Here is a 24,434-nt window from a genome sequence, read left to right on the forward strand (position 1 = left end):
ATTAAAATATTTTATTGAAATATGAAATGTTTTTGGTTGATAGTGCCAAGTGATTCATTGCTTTGGAAGGTGATCTACCTTTAAATTCCTCCCGGATGGAAAAGTAAAACACAATCTGAGAAACAAATAACACTCCAGTACTCGCCTTGTGCTTTCTGGATTAAATCAATATATGCTCCATTAGTAACTACCAAATGGTTATTCAGGTTTAGACATGTGCAATTGGACTGGCAGAAATGGACGTCTGTGGCCCCTCTTCCACCCCATAACCATTCCACCGCCCCACACTGAAAATGCCATGCAATGGGTCTGGGGAACCCTGAAGATTGAGGTGTAGCTGGGGAGAAAAAGGTAAAGGCAGAAGCATTTTTTCTGAAGAGACACATTGCGTATTCCATAATTGCACCAATGGTCCGATTCTTCTCCATCGTAAAGCTACTTCAACTGACTTCACCACTTAAGGGACAAAAGTGTATGAGAAATGAAGTATCCTAATTAATTCCTCTAAATTATTTATGACAAGGATGAATCAGCATTGCAGTAGGCTGATTAACAACAAAGGTCTTTTATATACTTGTATTTTTGCAACGTTGATGCTAATTTTATTGCACTTCCCCCTACTGGAAATAGTGTAAAGCAAGATACTCACTGCACAAATCTCTTGGAAGCTGAAGTTGTTAATATAAGCCTGTAACTTTTAATGTGATTTTTTTTCCTTTTTATCTACACCCTCTGCAGGCAGCCAAGGCCAGTTTCCACTCACACAGAATGTTACAGTTATCGAGGGTGAAACAGCAACTTTGACCTGTAGGGTTGATCAAAATGATAACACTTCCCTCCAGTGGTCAAATCCAGCTCAACAGACTCTGTACTTCGATGACAAGAAAGGTGAATACAATTCTCCAATTTTAAACTGTTTAAGTAATGTTTACTGTAGGGTGGTGCTGATGGTGTTGATGATGATTACAAACTGCTTGTGTTAAATATGTTCTGTGTCTTTTATTTCCTAGCCTTACACCTTAATTGCATAGTTTGAACTTTTGGGTTAACTGTATACTATGCCTTTTTCTTTTTTTGAAGTATTTCTTTCATGTATTACTTTCTTGTCCTTACAATCATTCAGTTTTTGCTTTTTTCTCTGTAGTTAGCAAGAATTTTATTTCTCTGTGTGTGGAGCATTTTTCATGGAAGAGATAGTTCGAAATTGTGATCAATGTTGGTAGGTCAGGAATGCTGGCAGATTTAAATCTACGGGCCAAAGTTAGAGAAGGATGAAGAGTTCTGAAGGAACTCCAGTGATTGCTTACATCCGGGGATATTCAGTTCTAGGAATTCCATATCATGTGAGCCCAACAATTATCTGCAGCATTTTTGATACAGCAATTAAAGACATATTTGGTGCAGAGGGTCAGAAATGTTAAGCTAATAGGAAACTGAGATCTGCATATCTGTAGCATCAGTTCTTCTACAGCTAGGATTTTTTGTTTGTTTGTTCTAATGGTGTCTGAATCTTTAAATTTATGGACATGAGTTTGCACTGGTCTTTAATTTTGTTGCATTCATGAGCCCTCATGTATCTCCAAGCACAGCAAACTTCCTTGGTAAAAATTCTTGTCAGTTTTGTCCACTTGCAACTTTGTTGTTAGATCACATATTCCAAACTTTACAAATAATATGTCATTGTCAATTTTGTTAGTTCAGCTTTGGGACTATGATTTTTGACTAGGACTACATGATTTACAGTAATCAAGTACAGCTATTGTTATTTTCAGTTATTATTTTTGAGTTACCTTTTTTGTGCAAAAGTGTTGTGGGCTTTTTGTCTCTTCCCTCATACATAAATTTCTCCCACCACTATTACCTGTACAAATAAGATTCCTTTTATAGGCTACAATTTTGAGCAATATTTTTACAATTCAAGGAATTTATGCAAATTGTGGAGCCAGAAATTTGCATAAATTTCAGATTCTGCAATTTGAGCAAATTTAGTGAACTTTGCCTTTTTAATGTAAATTGTGGCCCACTTTAAAAGCCAAAATCCACTAGTTCTACTCACATTGGACTGAGTCAGTACTGGCATGGATGAAACAGAATGGAATCTTGAAGGCTGAGTCTGAAAAATAAGTTGGATTTCACACATCTGCAATGGTTCCTCACAAATCCCTATCCATCAGAGTTGTGGCCAAGGAAATGGAAGTGTGTGGGTATGCAGGGAAATGTAAGAACTGGTAAAGAATCTTAAAACTTATGTTGAAGGCTAATCAAGTATGTTGGACTTAGAATTGTACATGGAAAAAAGGCAGGCAGAAATCAAATTAAAGATGTTGGACTAGACTAGTGATTATTTATTCATTTGATTTAACAGATTTATACATTATTTGCCATGTTTTGTTTTGGGTTTAATTTGCTTGCTGTCATGTTTTTTTCTCTGCTGTTTATGCAGCAATTTGGGACTCAAACTGCTAGATTAGAGATAACAAAGCTAGTTTTCCACCATTTTTGGTGTTCCTATTCTTGTTATTTATGTTAAAACACTGTTTTGCAGGAGGTGTGTGTGTGTGTGTGCAGTTCCAGCTGAAAATGGAATTTTGAAATGGTCAAAATAGCTGGTGCTGAGCACAGGTATTCATCCACTGATTTTAGGCTGTTCTCAGACTGACGTCTAAAACCCAACCCTCACCACACAAAATTCATGAAATTCATCTAACTTCTAGACCACAGAAACAACTACACAAACAACATCCCAGGCAAAGCACCAAGAGAGCCATACAAAGCACAGGCAAAAGACCACCCCAATGCCCCACCATACCCTCTGGCCACCTGGACACGCCTTCCCAGTGCTTTTTTTGTAAAAAAAAAAAAAGGTGCCGGAACTTACATCTTGGGGTCACACTTTTACACAATGGTCGCCGCCGGCAGTAAGCACTCAGCGCGCAACCACATGACCGGTCCCAAGCCAAGCAGCTCCCTCACAATCAGCGCTGACACACAAGCAGCCCGCAGGCACTATGTTAATGATTTTTGCCACCGACCCGCTATGCCCAACAGGGTGATTCACCATCACTTGGAAAAATTCATCAAAAAAAGGTGCCGGAATGCTGTTCCGGTGCGTTCTATGACCAAAAAATCCCAGCTCCTTCGCACCCCAGAGGCTGGGCATTCTCTAAAACAAAGGGCTGGGTTGGAGTAGTCTTCCATTTTATTTTCTAAATTAAAGATGATAGAAACAAAGATGATGTTGGAGACTGGACCTAAATTTCATAGCACGGTAGCGTCACTATTTTTATTTTTAAACTGGAAATGCCCACACACGTGCACACACACATCTCAGGAGGACCAAGGGCCTGGCACGTGAGGTGTCTATAAGCAAAATGGTGCCCACAAGTCAGGATGTCAGAGAAGTCCAAAAGTGAGTCAAATGATTTTAGATTTTCCATAAATCCAACCCATGGATTCTGTAGTGGATTTGCAGATATTTTTTAAAACATTCTGGAATAGTTTGCAAATTACATCAGAAATTTCTAAAAAGCATTAAAATATATGCTCTTTTCATCCTTCCTTGGATAGCACTCTTTTTCTACATATGTTCTACTTTCTGGTTGTTCACTGACCTAAAGTATTGAGAGGGGGAGCTATTTTTTGCCTGCAAAATTTATGAAATTGTGGGCGAGAGTTTTGTGTACATTTCTGTTGAGGGGCTAAAATTCAGTACAATCAATGAATAGATAACAAAATGAAAGATTTCGGCCAATTCATAAAGCACAGATAGCATGGATTATACAAAATGCATACTTGCCTACATGGAGGCCCCACACTGAATATCCCAAGCCCACTATCACTGGACCGCACTGCATTTTTTGCTGAGTGTTGACAGCATTGTTCTTTACTAATATTAGCAGTCATATGAGAGTTGTGTTGTTGTTATTTCTTGTATCTTTGCTTTTATATCCCATCATTTTTCCGTTTGTGAGGAACTCAAGGGAGCTTAAATAGCACCATGTTAACTCTGTTGGGTAGGTTGAATCTGTGACTAGCCTGAAATGACCCAGTGAGCTGGGTACAGACTACAGCCCAGGCTTCCTGAATCCCCAGTCCAACCATCACACCACACTACAGCACACAGACTCACCAGTCAAATGACTCTTTATGATGTGTGGATGCTTTCAAACGGAAATATGATTTGTTGTTTCAGAAATTTACAACCCACATGACATTTTCCATAATAAGTTTGTCAGTCTCTAATGTGCTACAAAACACTTTTAATAATATAGAAGGGTTCAGCTGCTATTCTCCCCTAATTTCCTTTAAAATTTTGAAAGATTACCATATGAGATAAAACAATAGGAAGGTAAGTGCATTATTCTTTTTCCAACTTAATTGTATTCTGGTACAATCAGAAGTAAGCTCCACTGAATTTGAGAATTATTCTCACATACATGGACAATGGATTTCAGAAAGGTAGCAAAGGTTCTGCACAATATTCTATCAATGTAGAATATAAGTTTGTAAGCAGGAAATGTTCCTGGGAAAGCCATCTCCCTTCTCCCTTCTTCTTTCTTTATCATTACTGTAACTTAGAAAAGTTGATTGTTCTATAGCAGCATTATAGGGAAAGCCTTGCTGGGTAGACATTTAGTACTCTTGAGTGTAAAGCTAGGACAATGCATATTTACAATGGAGAGACATGATTTAAATTGAATCTTTGAGCTGCAGAACACAGTCAAAGACAGTTTAATTTAGTCTCACTTATCAACCAAACTTGCATATTTCAAGGAGTCAGGGGAGTATGAACTTAATTTTGTGCTGCCTACTTTAATTCCAATTATACTAGCTTACTAATATGAGTGAATTACATAATTGCTATTGCACATGTTTATTTCCAGATTCTGGTGGCAAAATAAATTTCCATTAATTTATACACAATACAGAGTTGCATCATGGCGTTCTCTTGCTCAGAGTTCCAGCCAAAGAGCTTTGTCCTCTTGGAGAATGTTCCATTCTATTCCATTATATGTAGTCATTGATTTATATGCTGCCCAATCAGTCCTCCATTGGCTGTTTTGGGGACATTGCTATCCTTTTATGAAGTTCCCTATAAATACTTTGTTGCTTCTGGAGACTTGGGATTTTTCCCTTCCACTTCTTCTCAGTGACCTATTTAGGCTGGATTCACGCTGCCACTCTTTAGCTATTTTCATTTAGAGGGTATGATAATGATTACAACTCCAACTCTATATAAGGGTTTTAAGGGTGAAAGTAGACACATTTTTGAATCACATGCTTATAAAATGTCTTTGTTTGCAAAAGCAACTTCAGAAGCTTTCAATCTGCATTGGTACTTCACTACAGGGAGGTGGGAAATCGGATCAAACTTTCCCTCCATATAGCTTACCCAATGAAAATTAACCTCCTTTCTCCAGAAGCTGCTACTGTCTCATAAATAAATGTTTAACATAAACTGCATGGTTTTTAGTAGACTAGGAATGGCCTGGTGTATAGAAGATATGAAAAATACCTTCTTGACAAGTCTCAAAAGAACACTGAAATAAGAATGGGATCTTTAAGTCCTTGAAGAAGATGGCCCTTTGGAACTCTGTTATACTGTAGGATTTGCCCTTGGAAAGACTGATACTGTCATCCATCAACAATGTTGATGGAATTTCTTTTATATGTGAGATATATTCATATGTACCCTCAACATGTAGGCCTAATGCATACAGGACAGAGTAGTGCTTGAACGTGTGGTCCCATCCCTGCTTACACATAGCATGCCTCTGCAGATATCCACAGTAGTGCACAGTGGCATGTGCAACATCAGGTTATTTCTGCTCCAGTCTATCCATGCATATTTTGTGCACGTGGTTAACATCATGTTCCAGGCCGCTGCATGTATTAGGTGATGAATCAAGAATATTATGCCTCTAGCCCAACTTCTTTGAGTATAAATGAAGCAAGCCTTCTCTTTTAGAATTGTTAAATGTATTAGCTGGGTTTTAAAATGTGTAACTATAAATAAGAGCTTGCTGGAATAAAATTAGAAGAATAGGGCAGGCAATGCGGAACAAGAAAATTGAAAGTATAGTGCCTGGCAGCTGTCTCAGCTCCTGTGGCAAGCCAGTAGGGCCAGTACACCTCAGTAGCCAATTTAGCTTTAATGCATTTATGGTCCATCTGCAGTGGTCTACAGTAATTCCCCCCCCCCCCCAAAAAAAAAAAAAAAAACTTGTTCCTTGTTCCTCAGGTCTAAAATGAAGAAATCTCCATTTTGCAATCAATCATAGCTCTTCACTAAAAGCACAAGAGATACTAGTTGCTACCTGGCTGAGGTCCTCTCAAGGTGAAGTACCTCCATTTAGTAAACTCACTGACTGATAAATCACCAGGGTGCCAAGCAATAAGGAATCCTCAAGATCCCATCTGTGGACCACACTTATGCATTGTATAGAGCATCAGTTAAATAAAATATGTATTTCTTCTGAGGGATCTCCATGGGGAGGGGAAGAAATTGATATATTCCATTAGGAAAGTAAGTTTCCTTACTTTCCATTAGGAAAGTCAGGTCCTTTCTTTGATTCTGGTGCTCGAATGTAGTTCTCCTAGAAAGAGAGATGGCCTGTCACAGGCACCAGAGGAATTGTACACAGAGATGACAGGTCTCCCAGGAACCAAGTAGGTACCTTAATGTAGGTCTGTACATAGACTGCATTTTCTCTTTCTTTTACTATTGTCACTGAATTGCCACTTTAAACCATTTATTTGTTTGTGCACTGGAAGTGGCCAACCTCCCCCTTCCTTCATTCTGCATTTTTGCCTGAATAATAAATCCTTTACTCTTTACACCAAAACCCTAAGGACACAAAGAAGCCTGACACAAAAGCCCCCAGCAGGATCCTTGGCTAGTTGTTCCCAAGACTGAAAGCACTTGGGAACTAAGTAGAATGGGTGTGTTTTACACTCAGTGGTGGCAGCCAATGCCAGGTAGTCTTGTTTCACTTGGCCTGGTGTCCATATCCAGGGTGTCAGCAGGTGCTCGGTCACCACAAATGCTAATATAAATTTTGTTGTGCAAACAAAACCATCCTCTAGTGCAATAATAATAGGGTTTGTTGGCATCATGGGCTTCCTTAGAAAAGGTACATTATTGATGTTACTGCTAGTATCAAATTGGGTTCTATCTTTTTTTTTGTCTTATGAATATGTTTTTATAGATGTCATCTAACTCTCAGAATAACTAAAAGCAAAAGAATTGTGATTGACTTGGTGCATCTCTTATATTTGCAAGCTATTTATTTTATATTAGAGAAATGCATACGGTCAATGAATGTGAACTTTAAGAACAGTAGTTACAAAAATATCTCCTGAAATTACATGATGATTCAAAGATTGTCATTATTTAACAGTATTCCAAATGCCCATCACATGCCAGTAGAATTGGTCCATAAGGTTGTTCCCCCTTGTGTGATCTTGATGAGAGAGTTCATGTGGCAATTACCCTTGTCATGCCTTAAATTTTTATTGTATTGGGAAGGAATCCAGTATGTTCTGTAAAGAGAGTTTAAGAGCCACAAACCCTTCTGATCACCTGCTCACAGAACAGCTTGTCCTTAAAAAGCTGTAGGTAAAGATGTAGGAGTAAGCCTAGTTTGGCTTTTTCTGTTCCTATAATATCCAGAATATGCAACAATATTCCAACAATAGAACAACTAGTGACTTCTTTTAAAAGCAGTGCAGTTGCTAGGGGATTTATTGACAAATGTTTTAAACTAACATAAAAGCTTAGATTGCTTCAAAATAATGAAATTGAAGAATAAAGAGATAAAAAACAGTTGGGAAAGAGAAAACGGAAAATTGTACATCATGATTAGACAGTGAACAGGGTGACTGTGATTATTGCTACTGCACTGGCACCAATTTGTTTTACTTGAAAGTAGTTTGGCGGGTCTGCATTCACATGATGGCCAGTTATTAAACTGGAGTGTTCCTTTTCTTAATTTATGGACACTGGCAGAAACGGTGACAATGAATAGAGGAGACTTAAATCCATGAGCTTCAATATTGTGCCATGAATTGAAACACCCTAATCAAATTGCACCGTTAGCTGTGTGGTATGTACTCCAATTTTTCAAGAGTGCAAAAGAAAGTAAAGCCAGCAAAAACTGAAGATGAAGATTGCACCTCAGCATCTTCTAGTGCCCCAAAAGTTGTTTTTAGATAGGAGAGATGGCCCAGTAATTAACAAATAAATTTTGAAAAGGAAAGGGACAGTTTCATCTCTTCTCTTCTCCAAACAACTCCCTGGTTATATTTGTTTCATAGGAACATAATTAATTTTATCCTAGATCCCCAGACCAATACTATACATATGATTTCATGAAACATTTGACATGTTGAAATCTTATTATGTAAAATACCTCAATCATACATAGTTTAGCAAAACATATTATTTATGCTACCTTGTTGTTTAGAATGTCATTTTAATAAGATTTTGAAATTCATCAGCAGATGTCCTGTGTAGAGAATTAAAAATTGTTATGTTGATTAACAGTTCAGTTTCTAGCCCATCGATAATGTATATGGTAAGATATTTTGAAAACCACATCAGTTTCAACATATAGATAATTATATCCACAAAGATTATTATACCTTGGAAAAGAATATTCACAAAGTGTCTCTTGGGAAGTGAAGTGGATTTGAATAATATTCAGATAATATGAATTGATGAATTAAGATACACACTTGGATTGAAGTACATTAAAAGGAATACATTATAAACATTTTGCAAAGAAAATAGTGAAATACAGGAGTTCATGTTATTTTGTGCTGAAATTTGGGCATTTTAGCAAATTAAGTCTTCTACTTGTTGCAGCTAACTAAACTGGGAATGTGGTTGATGTATTGCAATATAGTGAGGTGAAGCAATGATTTAGGTGACTGTGTTACTATTTGTTCATCTGCCTTCCTAATAAGCACATTGGTGATTTCACCTTTGAAAAAAGCCTTTAAAAAAACAATATTTGTTTTTATTTCTCATCCACCTTTCTCATCTGCCATTGTTTACATCTATATGTCTGCTTATTTTGTTTTTTTCTTAGACGTACATGAATTTTCTGCTCGCTTCCCTTGATAATGGCTTGGGTATTGCTTTCATAGGATTTTTTCTTTCTTAAGTACTAGCTGCTGAATTAGTTGGCTACTGATGACTGCCTTCCTTCTAGTATCCCTCATCTAGCTCCTCTGTGAGTAGTGGGGTAGGTAGCGGAATCTTGTAAGTAATTAGATGCCATGTAATCAAAAGGTGATTCAACTTGTCATAAATCTAAATAAGTCTGTAAGATGAGTGAAAGAAATACAAAGTGCCAAGAGAAATTCATCTACAAACGTTTTAAAAAAGGAAAAATCAAAACTGTTGGTAAAGAAGAAAGTCAAAATGCCCAACACTGTTAAGTACTCATGTGGCACTGTATATTCAGTGTATTCAGTTTGGGAATCTTTTAAATTAAAAATTAATTTAAAAGATTCCTTTGAAGGAAGTTTTAAAGAGGATATGATCTAGAAAGTATCTCACATGACAACAGTTTGAAAATATCCCAGAGACTTTTGTGGATAGGTATATCCTTAGCAAATGTTGTGCTGATGCCTGTAGTGCTAGATTGGAAATTGGAAACATAAAGCCTGAATCTGAAACGATTTTCTAGCCATATATAAGAAGAAGCTTAAGGAGGTGTGCATGGCTGACAAAATTTGAAAAAAGGAAAAGTGAACCAAATTAGTGCACATTGTGTAGTAGTACAAAAAGATGGGGTCAAAGGTCAGTGACAGGGCAGATATTTTACTTTTTATGCAGAATGTCCTGATTCAGTCCTTCTCAACTTCAGGTAAAGCTGTGGAAACCCTGACTGGACCTCCCTAACTGTCTGTGGGAATGCTGTAGTCATCATCTGTCTTGACTTAAGCAAAGCTTTTGACAAAGTTCCCAATGATACTCTGATTAGCAACATAGCAAAAAGTGAGCTAGATGGAACAACAATCAGGCAGATCCACAATTGGCTACAAAATTGGACTCAAAAGAATGATCATCAATGGCACCTTTTCAAACAGGACAGGTGTAACAAGTGGGGTGCCACGGGGTTCTTTCCTGGACCCAGGGCTCTTCAACATTTTCATTAATGATTTGGATGAGTACAGGAAACAGTAATCCTATTTGCAGATGACAGAAAATTGTGTAGAACAACTAATACTATGGAAGCCAGAAAAAGAGGTCTAGGCTGAACCAGATAGGTTAGAAAGCTGGTCTGAAAGTAACAGAATGAAATTTAATAAGGAAAAATGCCAAGACCTCCACCTAGCAAGAACATTGAAACATAGCAGCAGAACAAGACAGAAGGGGCCTCCCGGGCCATCTGGTCTGACCTGTGATTCCATTCACAGCATGCCTACCACATGCATATCCAGCCTATCCTTAAACACCCTCAACTACCTCCCATGGAAGCCCATTCTATAACCTAGGGGTTCTAACCATCAGGAAATACTTCCTGGCATCCACCTTGAATATTGGTTCCCTGAGCATTGCTCCATTGGAACACATCTTGCCCTTATCCACAGCGGAAAAAGGGTCACGACCTACCTGTGAGTGACACCCTCTGTGTCTTCCCTCTGAGTCTTCTCTTCTCAAGGCTGAAAAGACCCAATTTCCTTAGTCTCTCTTCATATGGCTTACCCTGTAAGCCAGCCACCTTGTGGCCCTTCACTGCACCAATTCAAACCTTGCTATATTCCTCTTATAATAAGGGGCCCAGAATTGATGCAATACTCCAGCTGCAGAGTCATATAGAGTGGAAGTGATACTTCTCTTGATCTAGAAGCCATGCTTCTGGTTATGCATCCAAGGGTGGCATTCACACTCTGTACAGTTATGTCACAGTGCTGATTCATATTTAGCATGAAGTCAGTGAGCATCCAGAAATCCTTCTCACAAGTGCTGCTCTCCCAACTTGTACTTATGATACCCATTCCTATGCCCCAAGTGCAAGACCCTGCACTTATCCACATTGAACATCAACCTGTTATCCCCTCCCCATTTCCATAGTCTGTCCAGATCCTTTTGGATCCAGAATACCTGCTCCTCAGTTGTAGACACCACCCCCTTTTTAGTATCATCTGCAATTTTTTTCAAAAGACTGGTCACCCCCTCTTCCAGGTCATTGATGCAAAGATTGAACAGCATTGGTACCAGGACAGAGCCCTGGGGGACCCCGCTCATCACCAGCTGACATCCCAGTGATTCCCCAGTAGTGGTTACCCTATAAGAAACCAAATGTATCACTGCAAGATGGGGAATACTTGGCTCAACAATAGTCCAAGCTGAATTGGAGTCCAAGCTGAATTGAACCAACATTGTAATGTAGCTGCGAAGAGGGGCAAATGCTATTCTTGGCTACATCAATAGAAAGAGCACTTCCAAATCAAATGAAATACTGGTTCCTCTCTACTTAGCACTGGTCAGACCTCATCTAGACTACTATTTCTGGATCTGGGCAGCAAAGTTTTTAAAAGATGCAGACAAGCTAGAAAGGGTTCAGAGGAGTGCAACAAGGGTGATCCAGGGACAGGAATCAAAGCTCTATGTGGAGAGACTGAGAGAACTGCACATGTTCAGCCCTGAGAATAGAAGGCTCAGGAGTGATATGATGGCACTCTACAAATACTTGAAAGGCTTCCACAAAGAAGAAGAACAAGATCTCTTCTCAGTCATCCCATAGTACAGGTCATGGAATAATGAACTCGAGTTACAGGAAACCAGATTCCGTCTAGATATCAGGAAAAACTTGACAGTTAGAGCAATACAACAGTGCAACCAGTTGCCTAAAGAGGTTGTGAACTCTTCCAGAGGATAGGCATTCAAGATGCAACTAGATGCTACACACTGATAAAGTTAGTATAACTATTGTTTGGCCTTAAATATAACTAAATTTGGATTGCAGTCCCATAAGATTTCAAAGTATGTAAGTTTTGAGTGCACCACCTTCTTTAACTGAGGCAACTTACTCAAGATGAGGATCCCGAGGATAACAGCGAACTAAAGGTATGTGAAGAATATGAGAGGCATTCACAGAACTTCATAGATCTCTGCCTCCCTTTCACATGTTGATATTTCTCTTTGTGTAAATTATGACAGGAAAGAGAAGGAATAAGACTATTCTTTTGAGAAGAATAATGATGGCCTAATATTTATCATTACTCTAATTGCAGTTGGGGTTTGTGTGTCTGTGTTCATTCTAGGACTATTGGGCCGAAACAGTAGGTTCAGAATTTCTCAGGTATAGTAATAAAAATGTAATCTATTTTCTCTTTTTAGAGAGCATGACAAAAGTTTTGTTATGTACGTAATACAGTGTTGGTCTAAAGTAAAGTATGGGAGGTGAAAAGAGTAAAACATTGCTCTTTTGAGTTGAACCGCAGGGAATTTCTGGAAGATTTACAACTGTACTGCCTCATTGCTTAATCAGAAAGCAGATATATTCTCAGTGTGTGTTCATTTCACCTAATGAGTGTGACTATTAACCTACCCCAATGATATATTTAAAAGGATCCCCCTCCACATGGGTATGGACTTCTTTCAAATGCATTCTGAGTTATATCTTAACTTTTCAAATCTTCTTGTAGATTAGTATTCCCCTGAACAATTTTTTTCTTTTATTTATGGCTTTTTAAAATTCTTTCCAAGTGTCAGTTGCTGTCATTCCACATTCTGAGGAATTATGAAACAAAAACTTTGTCTATGGGATTAAGAATGTGATTGCCATGTTGTTGTCAGCTTGTAATGAGGGCATTGAGATGTCCACCCCAAATCATTCAACCTTTACATAGCACTGAAATAATATTCAATCAGGAGTAATTGAATTGAGACAGTGTACTTCTGTCAAGACAGGCTTTCTTTCTATTTGCATAAAACTCATGTGTTTTGTGGACTGTAATGTGATTCCTTGGACTTACGCTTTACAAACAAACAAATATAGATTAAAAGAGGTGAGGGATGGACAGAATAACTTTTACATACATGGTTTGTGGATTAAATTTCAATAACTGGAGACAATATTGCACAATACCGTTCTGTATTGCTACCATTTTCCACGCCGTTCTGCATTTTGTAAACTGGTGACTATATATATTAGAAAGCCATTAGAATGTGGAATATAAGAAGCCATGGAATTCTGTTGTAAGGGTGTGCAGCACTGGGAAATATTTTGTTTGAAATGGAATAGCACAACAATTTTGATACAATGTTTAACAAACAGACCATCCTAGATTAGTTTTTAGATTCTGAAATGTGCATGAAAGAGTTGAGCACATTAAGACCCAAGTCTTGCACATTTGCATCACTGTCTGCATAAACACAGCTTTGCAGAAATGGGATCTTTTGGGCAAATGGGTGTTTGAGTCACTAAATCTGCATACATGGATTTACACTTTTTAATATTGTATCACATTCACAGTTTGTTGTATAATTACAGATGGAACACATTTCCTTTGTAAATAGTCTTCTCAGTTTCATTCTTTTACTACTTTGACTTTAGCTCATCGAATCACCCTATTTCTTAAAGAATATCTCACTGTCAATTTCATCTAGTTCAATATAAGCACTCAGATTTTTTTAATAGGGTAACATGATTTGCACACATCAAATAGATATATTTTTAATATACATTTGACACATGCAGAATTTTTGAATTTCTCCCCCCTGTAGTTTGCACAAATTGTTAGAGCATTTTTTCAACAACATTTTAAAAAGCAAAAATTCAAAAACTGGCTTGACTTGCTACAAATTGAGTCATCATCAGCAATAGGGTAATAGAATAAGATATGAACAGCCAAGTCAAGAAAATCTGTCAGATTCTCACCCACTGAACGTTTTCCTTGCATATTCCTACTCTGTGCTGTCTCCTAAAAAAGCAAAAGCATACTCTTCAAAAAACATCTTTTTTTGAAAGGATGATGATTATTAAAGTTGCACATACACAAAACGACTGTGTGCTTCCTGTGTTGTTAGCTCCAATATTCCAAGTGGAAAGCAGTTTACAAAAATGTACAGTCTGTTGCTCTCTGGGAAGATCTAAAACAATACAGGGCAGGCTGGTGAAAACCACATGAGGAGCACATTCCTCGATCATCTTCATTCTTGTTAAGAGAATGCTCCTTGCCCCTTGAGAAAAGTGACTCATAAAAACATTGCAAGCCACATAAACATGCCATCATACAGCTGCAGGAGGTGGCACAGAAAAGCAGGAGGGTATAAAGCATATATCACTGAGCTATTCACTGCACCGTACCAAGGAATAGGAGCAAACTACTGTAGGCACTGGGCAGCTTCTCTCAAATTCTCTCAAAGGTTGGACTCAGAAGGTGAGATAGAAGAAGACGAGGGCTTGGGATGCATTACTGAAATGCCAAGACTAACAAGCAAAATTGACCAAGTGGCTGGGCAGAACCAACCCAACTCTGGTTTGGGTAGGGTAAACACTGTAGAAGAAAGAGGTTCAAAGGGTGTGTTCTCTTCAAAGGCAGTCTTTTGTGTGGCACATTATGCTAGTCCAGTCTGGATTTAACTTGTGCATGTATCACTGAGGTTGGATTCTGGTTTCCATGGAGAGGGTCACAACTAATATACCAACTGATGTTTCTACTGCTGCTATCTGTGCTTCCAAAGTCAACAGGGAATCCTAAATTGTTGACTTTCTTGTAAAGGAATCATAGAACCCCATCCAATATCAGTTGAATCTGTTTATTCTATCAGCAGATTTATCTTTCCAAATTATGTCTGTATTGTTTGACTTAGCCTTTAGCTTGTTTATACAAACCAAGGATGAACAAAACTGTAAATTTCAGCTTCACTTCATTCCATCCTGTTTGTGCAACAGTTTTTGACTGTTTATTTTGAAGTCCATATGGGAATTGATATGCATTTTGTACACATGTCTCATAATATACACATTTTGCACATATTTTTATCACTATGCACATTTTACAAGCCATTATTCTTATATACTGCTTTTTATATTTTCCCACGAGTAAATGTATTTTTTAATTAGAACTGCATTGCAACACATAGAAAAGAAAGAATGCCAAAGGATAGCTGCTTTTCGATTCACACAGTGATTAAAAAATATTTTTTGTAAATATGTTTCATTTTTTGCATTTTGTATTAAACTTCATATTTTTTCCTGTTCTAGCCCAGAAATGCTTCCAAGCAGTTATTCAGAATTTTGACAGGCTCTGTGAAGTAGGTGGAAAACTAAGACCGAATTCTGTGATATTGGTAACAATGAAACACAAACTTCCAGATAATGCCTCACAGTCGTTTCATGTAAATATAAAATAATATATTTAACGCCAATAGTGGTTAACCTGCCAGACCTCCCACTCCAGCCCACCAATCCCCAGCCCCTACCTGAAGCACTACCATCAGTCAGGGATGGCAACAGGTAAGTGGCTGTCTCAAGGCAATCAGGACACCTAAAGGAAGCAGCTGCCAATGGAGCAGCTCCTCCTCTGCAGCAGAGCAGTTGTTTTCCAGTCAGTGTGTGCGTGGCCTCACAGAGAGCTGTGCAAACTGCTCTCCTCAGCTGATCCAGAAACGGCTGAGCAGTAACAAAGCAGGAGCCACCTCTGAGAGCCCTTTTGCCTCTAGACCAACCAAATGAAAGATCCTATGCCCAGTTTGGCTAAAGTCTTATTTTTGGACAATAGAACCGGTTCTCAGTATTTCTTGGGAAAGAATCAGAACAGGAAATAACATTAAAATGATTGGCTCTAAAGGGATAAATATGAATTTTGACGTTTTTTCCACTGAAATAATAATCTAATTAGACATTACTCATTTTCTTTCATTGGAGAATTCTGTTGGCCTTTTTATCCTTATTTGTACCATAGCAGTCAAGCTGATTGTGGTATACTGGGCCCTTGATTTATCCATGGATAAAGGATGATTATGCAGCATATTTCAAATCATGACTAGTTTAAGCTAGATTGATGATGGTATGAATTCTGAGGAATGAGAAATACTAGGAAGTTGTTAGAACTCAGTTCCTACCTTGAAATGCCCTGTTAGGCAATAGTATTATCCCAAATGTCAGTTATTAATTAATGGTTATCATAACATAACAATGACATGTTAAATTTAACTGATGAATCATACCCAAGACCCAGGAATCTCTTCAAAGGTTTAAACATTAAGATCTTCTTTCTTTGGAAGCACTTTAGGACTGCTTGTCAATCCTTTTGTCTTCTAAGGTAATGACTTGAATCTTATTCAGAGAGTATCACCCAGTGCATAATTATCTTTGCGCTACTATTCAAAAACAGAATGTGGTTGATTTCGTTAACTTGACAGCCATGTTTCTTTGGCTCAATAAATGTTATCAGGCATTCTTTGGCTGCTCCTATTGCATCAGCTTTAATTAGTTTTTGATTGCTGTTAATTTCACAGCCTTTCTGTTTAATAAATTGCATCAAAAATGCTTTAGTTTTTGTTGCATCAACTTTAATTAGTTTTGTGCATTGCTTACTTGATTTTACTTGGTCTTTTTGAAGAAACATGTCCCTCTCCCTTCCCTGGTGTCTTCCTTCATAATGCACCCATGATGTATCTTGTGTCAATGATGAATGGAGCTAATTGAGTTCTTCTCTTATGACACCATTTCTATTTGTACAGTGTTGGTATTTCATACTTCAAACACACAGAAATCAAGATTACAGCCAATAGAAGGGACAGGTACATGAGACCACTTAAAGGTGGTCACATGACTGTTTTGAAATAACCACACAGAAAAATGTCAAGGCTAAGGTTGAGAAAAGATCGGATTCTGAGTTGACTTCACACCATTTTACAGGAAGCAGATTAGAGTTCCTAGCCATTTTTTTGCCTGATGGAGCTTCTCTACATTTGAACAGGACATGTGGAGTAACAGTGTGTTTTCCTTTGTAATACCTATGTCAGGTAAAGTTGCACCTGTTCAGTCTGTACATGTTGTATATACCCGAGAATATAATCTTAGACTTCAATTACACAGACTGCAGGGCTATGCTAATGGTATGGAATCTTTGGCCAGATCTGACCTATCTGGCTTCCCCATATGGTTCTCCAAGACTCTGCATCATCACTGGAGCCCCATTCCTTTGGAAAGTCATGGACAGAAGGAAACTGCCTGTAACAGGTGCTGCCATCCAAAGGCACATGGAATACCTTAGAGCAGTAACTCCCAAAGCTTCCCTTGCCCTCCATTTTTCCCAGTGGGAAAGGCATGGGACAAAGGAAACCAAACTCCATCTCAACATGCTTGGATAATCTTGAGGTGGCAGCTTCTGATGGAGCAACTCTCTAGTCAGTGTGAGGGGAAGAGCTTTTTTGGAGTCAATCTTATATAGTAATATTTTTCCAAATATCTAAGTGTCTGCAGTAATGATTGAGCATGTAGACAATTAGCTGACTACATTATATTTAGTCTAGTAAGATACCTATTTACAGTGAAACTATCTTTGCACTTCTGGGGGTGCACATTTTGGTTCTGTTTTTCATTAGATGAATGCATTTGGGGTTAGGTTGTGTAAATTCTCAGATGTCGCTGGACTTCTACTCTTATCATCTCCATTATGCCCAATGGTCAGAGAAGATGTGAGTTGTAACCCAACATCTGGAAACCACTGAGTCAGAGTAACTGTTTAGTCTGACTATACATTCTTTCTTGTATCTAGTCTACAAACTTGGCATTGTATCCTGATCTGTTCTCCACAGTAACAGGAAGGCAATGGAAACCTAGACATTTTCTATTTCATTTCCTCCCATCACCCTTGTCATTTCATATGAACATTGCAGTGCAAATAACAACAAAGTTATGGCTGTCGTCGATTGCTCATTATGCTTAGGAAAAGCAGGTGCTTCAGGCTGACATTCAGCCAAAGCTGTGGTAGTAAAAGCTGACAGTATCACTGCTGGTTGTTCTAGCATTTCCATTCCATAAATGAGGAACTAAGAATGGCAGGACTGCTTGCATTATACAATGTATATCCTACTGACACTCCACGAAATCAACTGGTTAAATGTTATGATATAAAATGAGGTTTGGTGTATTTGTTTTTGTTTTCTTCCTGTGAAGCCTAACATTTCTGGGCATTTGGAAGATACAAAGAAAAACTGTTCAGTTCCAGAAAGCATTCTGTTAGTTAAACCTTCCATACCATCATGATGATTAAATCTGTGGGATGTGTTCATAACATACGTATGGCAGCTTATGTCAGTGTTAAAACTAACATTTTTGGTTTTCAGAGAAGCGAAATGAATTCTTTTCATCTGTCTTCACAGTAGAGGATACAGAAAAGATACCTGTTCCTGCAATTACTGTACTTATTACAAAAATATGTGACACATCCTCAAGAGCTTCCTCTGCACCAGACAGCTAGAGAATGGCCAATGTAACATTCATTAAAAAAATCCAGGGGGATAGTGGGACATTACAGGCTGGTTAGCTTAATGCCTGTTCTAAATTGGTTGAAAACTTTACTAAAAATATAATCAGTAAGCAAATAAAAGGACAGCGTTCTGCTGGGGCAGCAGCAGAGAGGGGAATCAATATGCCTTCCACAAATGTAAATGTTATTTCACGAACCTTTTAGACTTTGAAAGTGTCAAGTAAAAACATGGCCAGAGATAGTCCAGTGCATGTTATCCACTAGGACTTCCACAGGGTTTTTGACAAAGTTCCTTACCAAAGACTTTTGGGGAAAAACTCTTTAAATAAAAGGGAAAGTCTTCTTTTGGATCAGTAACTGACTAAAGAAGAAAAACCAGAAATGAGGAAAATAATACTTTCACTCAGTGAGGTCCCACAAGGTTCTCTGTTCAAAACACTATTTTTCAATCTGTTATTGAAATTAGGGGTGAGCAGTGAGGTAGCCGGGTTTGCTGATGACACGGAACTATTTAGGGTGGTTAAAACAATAAGGGAATGTGAGACATAAAGGGATCTCTCTAAGTTGGAAGAATGGGCATCCAAACGGCAAATGCAGTTCAGTGTAAGCAAATGTAAAGTAATGCACACTGGGGCAAAAACGCCCAACTTCAAGTGTAAACTGATGAGACTGAGTTGGGAGTGACTGACCAAGAAAGAGAGGTTGCCAGCTGTGGTGAGCAGCCCAATGAAAATGTTAAACTATTGTGTGGTTGCTGTGAAAACAACAAACTGAACCTTCATTAGGAAAGGGGTTGAAAATAAAACTGCCAAGAACATACTCCTTTTATATAAACCTATGGTGCTACTGCACTTTCAATATTGTGTACAGTTCTGGTCACCACACCTGAAAATGGACATTAGAGAGTTGGAAAAAGTGCAGAAAAGGCAACTAAAATGAAGAAGGGGTTGGAGCAACTCCCCCATGACGAACAGTTACAGCAACTGGAACCGTTCAGCTTAGAAAAAAAGGCAAGTAAAGGGAAATATGAGATGCATTGACACCATAAAGGAAACTGCAACCTTGAGTTTACAAGAGGTGAGGAGGACTTTCAAGAATAGCACATTTTTGGATGGCATTCATTCATAGGGCTGCCATAAGTCAGAGATGACTTGATGGCACAAAACATCAAAAAGAGATGTGATAAAGGTGTTTTAAAATATTCATCTTATAGAAAAAGTGGAAAGGGAGACATTTTCTCTCTGTTCCCTAAAACTGGAACCAAAGGACATCCTGTGCAGCCGACTGGTGGGAAATTCAGGACAGATAAAAGGAAGTACTTCTTTACATAGAACATAATTAAAACACGGAATTCCCTTCCACAAGGGCTTGCACAAATTTATGGAGGAGAAGGCTATCGGTGCCTATTAGTCTTGAAGTCTGTGTGCTGCCTTCTGTACCAGAGTCAGCAACTCTGTGTACCCCATTTGCTTGAGAACTAGGACAGAAAGGACCTGTCATATCATGCCTTCTGTGGTGAGCTCCTGTGGTGAGCTCATTTGCCACTGTGTGAATAGAATGCTGGCCTGGGTATACCCTGGGTCTGCTGTAGCATGGCTCTTCTAATTTCTGAAGTTCACTATGATTAGACAATATAACCAATTTTAATTCTTGACCTTCAGATTCTTTTAGTTTCTTGCACAGAAATTCACATTGTCAGGAAACATAGAATTAGATGTTCTATTATAAATACAGTCATCTTTTGGAAAATGTATACCCATCTCTTGATACAACTACAGTGTATCTTGCTGCTTGATGGAAGGACTAATACTTTCAATATCTTGGCTTTAAAAATATGAGTACTAAAGGCAGTTCAATAGTGCTTAGCTTTCTTTTAGCAAAAATCTGTATAGGTCTACTGAAAGGTAAGATTCATGGAGTTCAAAAAACTTTACTCTTAGGGGGCTGCATATAGAACTGCAGTCTCAGAGTCTTACATTAGTAGTTAATTGTGGTACAAGCCTTTAGCTAATAATTACTGTCCAACCAAACCTAAAAGATATTGGAGTCCTTGCAGCAGGCTTGGCTCTTTTCTCACTGGCTGGGGCTACAGGTTTAAACTTGGAGCTGGCCTTTTGTGGCCATTCCAGTTGCCAGGGGTGGGAGGGGAAAGAAGAAGAGGAGAGAGGTTTTGCCAAAATAAGTTTTCAAGTGGCAGCTCATCTTGTCTTCCTTGGGAGCTGGGGCAAAAGATTTAGAGAGTTGCAACTGGCCTAGTAGATCTTTTGCATGAAGAGAAGTGTGAGGGTTAGAGGCAGCCACAATGCCTGAGTGTTCAATAGTAGCAATTCATATGCTACATTTTGTACAGAATTGTATTTATTAAAAAGATTCAATTCCATTCCCCAGAGTGACTAACAATGCTCCAATGCTAGAGCAGTTAAAACATAAAACTAGATATAAGACTAATATATTACCTGCCACACTTTAGACTAGAGTGGAAGACCTACAAATAACAGCAAATAGGACTACCCCCTGCAAATTACAGAAGGAAAACACATCAAAATTAGAGCACCTGAAACCTCTCTGAAATAGTAAAGCCTTATTCTGGCATTATGCTGCCAACTGGTATAGGGCGAAACAAACCTTATAGAAAGGATTTCCAAAGATGTGGTGACACTGTTGAAAAGACTCTTTCCAAAACATTCCCCACTCAAGGAACAGGAAGAACAATAGCTAGAATCTGCCAGTAGATTAGTCAGTTTCAGCAGCTGTGCTTGTCTCCTTGTCTCTACTCAGACAGGACTGTGCAGTGGAGCCCAATGCCACTTACTCGTCCCTGATCCCACCCACATGCTGCTGTGACCCATTACTTATATAACACATGCACTATCTACACCCTTCTAGCCACATTTCTTACTGCCAACTTGATTAGACAAACCTCTTACACTCAGCACTCAGAAGCCGGAATTGTGAAGGAGAATAAGAGTATTATGATGTTTGCTAGGGCTTCCGCCAGTTGTTGGCTGGCTAACAGGCGGGGAACTGAGAGTGTAGGCATAAGAGCCACAGCAAAAGAAAAAGAGGAAAGGGAAAGTGACAAATGCAAAGAACTGTTGGTCAAATCTCCTTTTTCTGGAGAAACTCTTCTGGAGTTCAGGCAATAAAAGCAAAGTGCTGAAGCCTTGGTAGAAGAAAACATACAGGAGAAACCTAGAGCGTTTTGCAGCGACATATCAGTGTATTGAGACAAGAATAACCCCCCAACTCCAACTCCCTCACACAGCTATGGATACTTTAAACTGGATTCCTGCACTATTCAAGGGTTTGGACTGGATCGCCTAAATGGCCCTTTATGACACTGTTATTCTGTGAATTGGTTCTTGGCCTCCTTCAGTTAAGCTTCCTTGCTTCTTTTCAAGTTTGTTATTTTCCTTGGAGTAGTTGATCTGGGAGGCTTTACTCTATGGCTCTCCATCAAAATTTGTGTTGGTTGTATCAGTTCCAGGTGGATGAAAAGACATTGTGGACTCAGTCCCATTCAACAGGGCCATAACATGTGACCAGAAACCTGTAGATCAGAATCTGTGCCTGCTGTAAGTCTCCAACTATCCATACTTTGTGTGTGTGAAATGTATATTAAAACTGATTTTTAAAGGTTTCCAAGTTTCCATTACTAATGAGGAAGTCAGGTCATTTTCCTTGTTACTTTGAAACATATTCCCACTTTTATTCACCCCACTTCTTTTCTTCCTCTTCCAATCCATCCATTCTATCCTCACATGGTGGAGCCCTTTGTCACTGAGACTCAAAGGATCCCCTATTGCAGAGCTCCAAAAGACCTGTCTTGTCATCTACCTAATGTTCTGCTTACTTTGCCTTTGTTAAACCATAATCCCTGGCCTCTGATTCTTCTTATCTAAGAATATACTATATACAGTGTTGGGCATATGATGACCATTTTTTTCTGTTCTGTAAAATGTTGTGGTAAAATAAAATGATGGATTATCTGATAGGTGACAGTGAGATATTTCCCCCTGCTCCCACTTTGCTAAGTATGCGGCAAAATCTGCTGTGTGCACACCATGTCTCTGCAAAAGAGCCTCGTATTTCCAGGTTTGCTACACACACGTGTTGCTTTCTGTTCTTCAAAGTACAGTAATGGTGGTCACATCTTTGAACTACACATGCACTCTGGAGCACCACACAGTTGAGAAAAGCTAAGTTAGAAAGTACTGAGCTCAGTAACTACTGAGTCTCTGGTGTAAATGTGAAAATGTGTGGGTTTGTTTTTGTTTTATACAGACAAGTTTTGACAGAATAAAAAAGATAAAATGAAGGTTCTTCCATTCTGTTAAACAGATGATGATACTGATGCAACAAAAGAGAGCCAGTGGCTGTCAGAATAAAAGAAAATAGCAGATCTTGGGCTCAGTTTAGGTAGTATGTCCCATGCTAGCCACAGTTAGAATTTCCAGACATGAAAGGAACAAAACAGTCTAGAACAGCATGCCCAGTTTTGTTTTCGGTTCACTAGGGACAAATCTGCCAGTTTCCATTTTTCTTAGTTCAGTCTTAGTTTCAGTTTTAAGTTCATGGTGAGGGCTTGGTGTCTCTGTGTGCTGGTGAGGCCTTAGTTACACAGTTTCACTAGGGGTCACATCGTTGCCAAGGATTTGGGCAAGTCAGATTTTCCTGGGAGTCAGGAACAGTGATCAGACAGTATCCTGGAATGCTCAAGATTCAGGTTCATAAATCCCTTCCTTCCTTCCTTGCTCAGCAAGCTCTGAAGGCAAAGTTATGGCCATATTTCAGATGTCACATCAAATTCTGGCTTGTTCAAGAAATGTACCATGCATTATTATTTCATGCTTTTTTATTCTGGTTTGCTGGTCCTTCACAAGCCATGCATTGTCAAACTAGTCAAGCTTCCTTGAACATGCTTTGGGTTGATGTCCTACTTCAGTCGCTTGCTTTTTAAGTTCTAGCTCTGTAATCTGCCTAAATTATGCTGGTTCTGAAAATTATATTCAAAGCCAAAGGTGGTACTTTTATCAAATGGATGAGCAGATCTATGTTACTATTGTTTCTGTTGCTGTTATTATTGATGATTAGAATGATATAAACTCTATGAATTACTTTGAAGGCTGTAATCCATAATTCTGCACGTGCATGTCTAAGCACCACTTTGCCATGGTTGTGAAACTATGCATACATAATAGGGGCTCTACTGGTGCGGCTTACATGTATTGTTTAAATATAAAATGTTAACTTTTTATTAATTTAAAAGTGCCCATGTGGTTGAGGTCTGTAGTAATAGCCTCAGCCATTAGAGACAGGCTTTCCTAACCGTAAGATACTGTTTCAATCTATATACGGATTGCATTTCATTGTACTGTGCAATCTCACATTGTACTGTGCAATGGATGTTGGTGATTAGGTCTAGTGAATATTGTTCCATTTTCCACCACTTGTGTTGACTTGATCTGAAAATAGTTAATCAAATACATGGGTCTTCGATTTTTTAATGACATTTTGTGCAAATGGATTTTTCCCCTTGAGCCTTTACATTTGTGTAAATGCTGGTCATATTTTTATTTATCTTTACTTGGGGTCTCACACAAGTCCATCTGACTGTAGTCCTGAAAAAGCATTTTCCTACTATAAATATCCTTGTCAGTTTCTTCCTAACCGCACAGTCTTTTGTTTAGCTCAATAAAGCCATATTCTGTACTTGTCAAAGAATGTGTCAATTTCAACCTCTGCTTTCCTCCTCTCTACTTCCTTATGTTTTCTGGCTCTGTTCTCTAGTAAATGCCAAGTAGTAGTACTAGTACTAATCACAGGAACAACACTCAGAAGACAGAATGAAATGCAGAAGGTCCCCATCCTTTGCCATAATGGTCCCATAGAGAGGAATCATAAGTTATTTGGAGCTGAAGGGAGCAGTCCAAATATATATATATATATATATATATATATATATATATATA

At 38.5% G+C, this 24,434-nt stretch overlaps 1 protein-coding gene across 1 annotated transcript in view; it reads left to right on the forward strand.

The window, feature by feature from the left end:
- Nucleotides 1–701: 701 nt before the first annotated feature.
- CADM2 (cell adhesion molecule 2) overlaps nt 702–24,434 on the forward strand; it is a gene marked incomplete at its 5' end in the record, with an annotated part of 180,309 nt that continues 156,576 nt past the window's right edge. The window contains one exon of the mRNA XM_044442230.1: nt 702–888. Coding sequence (XP_044298165.1) covers nt 702–888 — 187 coding nt within the window. The remainder of the gene's footprint in view (nt 889–24,434) is intronic.

Source organism: Varanus komodoensis, unplaced genomic scaffold (assembly GCF_004798865.1).
Source record: "Varanus komodoensis strain SLA01 unplaced genomic scaffold, ASM479886v1 scaffold4, whole genome shotgun sequence".
NCBI lineage: Eukaryota > Metazoa > Chordata > Lepidosauria > Squamata > Varanidae > Varanus > Varanus komodoensis.